The 1,828-nt window shown below is 38.0% G+C and overlaps 1 protein-coding gene across 1 annotated transcript in view; it reads left to right on the top strand.

Annotated features, from left to right (window-relative positions):
- The window catches only part of aar2 (AAR2 splicing factor), a 4,023-nt gene extending 2,551 nt beyond the window's left edge, over nt 1-1,472 (top strand). Inside the window, exon 3 of the mRNA XM_010778967.1 lies at nt 488-1,472. Within this exon, the coding sequence (XP_010777269.1) occupies nt 488-655 (168 nt within the window). The 3' untranslated portion in view covers nt 656-1,472. The remainder of the gene's footprint in view (nt 1-487) is intronic.
- The last annotated feature ends 356 nt before the right edge of the window (nt 1,473-1,828 follow it).

Genomic DNA, 1,828 nt, shown 5'->3' with positions numbered 1-1,828 from the left:
GACACATTTAGTTTTAATGTTTACGAGTACTGAGACAATAAATAAATATAAATCGTAATAGTATGCTCTTTCTGCGCTTCTGCTTAACAGCGTGTTGTCAGGTGTCTCGGATTCGGAGCGTGTTATGAAACCTTTTTGGAAAAAAAATTTTTTTTGAAAAGATTGTATAAAAAAAAAAATATGAATCTCTCCGCACCGAATATTCGCTGCTGATTAATACCGAATATCCGGAGCCCGAAAAATTGTATTCGGGACAGCCCTAGAAATTAGTCAAGTTTGAAACAAGTCAAGTCCTAGTATTGTACCTGATTCTACCTCTCCTGAACGCTCACATTCACCACAACAGTAATCTTATCTTCTACAGGATTTAAGAGACCCTGAAAATAGAATCTTAAGGAGTTGCATAAATAATTATTTGTATTATTATCAAGGATGTTTACGTTTTACAATTACAAATTATTACATTGTTTGGCTCATTTTCTTCAAGGACCTTTTCCAGTTTGCCAGTGGACCCGGTGTAGACGGCACGCTGCGGAAGAGAGCAGAGAAGTTCAAAGCTCATCTGACCAAGAAGTTTCGCTGGGACTTTGATGCAGATTTGGACGACTACGCCCCTGTGGTGGTGGAGCTGCCTGAAGGTGTTACAGTGGACTGAGAGCGTATTGTGGATTCAGTGTACATGCTGAAACCATAAGCTGGTAACAGGACTGAAATAGACTGACACTGAAGGAAAGCACTGATGCTTGGTATTGAACCTCTGATCCAAAGGTTCTCACAAGGCTTCAGGAAACTCAAAACAACCTTAAACAACGACCACTCATTCTTTTCAGTAACACCAGTAGTTCCCTGACAGTGTGTGTTGAAGGTGTTCCATGTGAGCTGTAAAACACCTTCTTATATATCCAGCACGTTTTATACTGTTATGAAGAAAGCAAACTGTCAATAATGGCAGAGCTGAACTATACTAAATATTATTGGTGCCCTCTGGTGGTGGATTTTTCTCAGCTCAGCAAGTTACCATGCCAGTCTTAAAACTCTAATTACCATTTTGTGTCAAATTCAATAATCTCGTTTTATTTTCCATACCTCATTTTAGTGAAATTGTTTATTAATGGCTTTGCTATGAATTAAAAAGAGTATCATACACAGTGCTGTTCTCTTCATCAGTAATGGAAAACAATAAGTGTAACAATAACTTCACCAGACCATATAACAATTCTAAATAAGCAGGATTTTGTGAGAAGAGAAATAAAGCATAGGAGTGTGACTGTAGTACTTTTATACCTGTTGTATTCAAAATAAATAATGCTTACAATAAATAATTTTGGTGGCACAATGTTTAGAAAAAGGCAATTGTGGTTTGTAATGTTAAACACATACTGTAGACCCCAATTGAGCAATTCTCTTCAGCGCTGTTCTGTGATTTATTGGATCCAGATTCCCTTGAATAAAAATACATTTGATACAATTAAGACCTGTCCTGCTGCATGTGACTTACAACTCTTGAAATACTTTCATTTTACATGTCAGGAGTCATCTTTCTCACCTCCACTAGATGGCGATCATGGGCTTTTTACGAACATTCAAAAACGTCATGTATCTTCCTAAGGATCTTCATTGTAAATACAGACACGCATTCACACATTGAGAAGCAGTTGTTTCCGGTGCTTGGGAGAATTAAGCTCTCTTATGATTTGGCAGTGTGTTCTGCGCACAGCTTGACTGTCTATACTGGAAATCCTCTTTAAGCTCACTGACTCCAACAAGTTGATTTGTGAGGAATAACAGGTGGAGGATAAGTGTGAGCAGCACATGCAACAAGTGGATG

This window comes from Notothenia coriiceps, unplaced genomic scaffold (genome assembly GCF_000735185.1).
Source record: "Notothenia coriiceps isolate Sejong01 unplaced genomic scaffold, NC01 NC01_scaffold00019757, whole genome shotgun sequence".
NCBI classification, from domain to species: Eukaryota; Metazoa; Chordata; class Actinopteri; order Perciformes; family Nototheniidae; genus Notothenia; species Notothenia coriiceps.
Note: the sequence above shows the minus strand (reverse complement) of the source record. Positions and strands in the feature narration are given on the sequence as shown.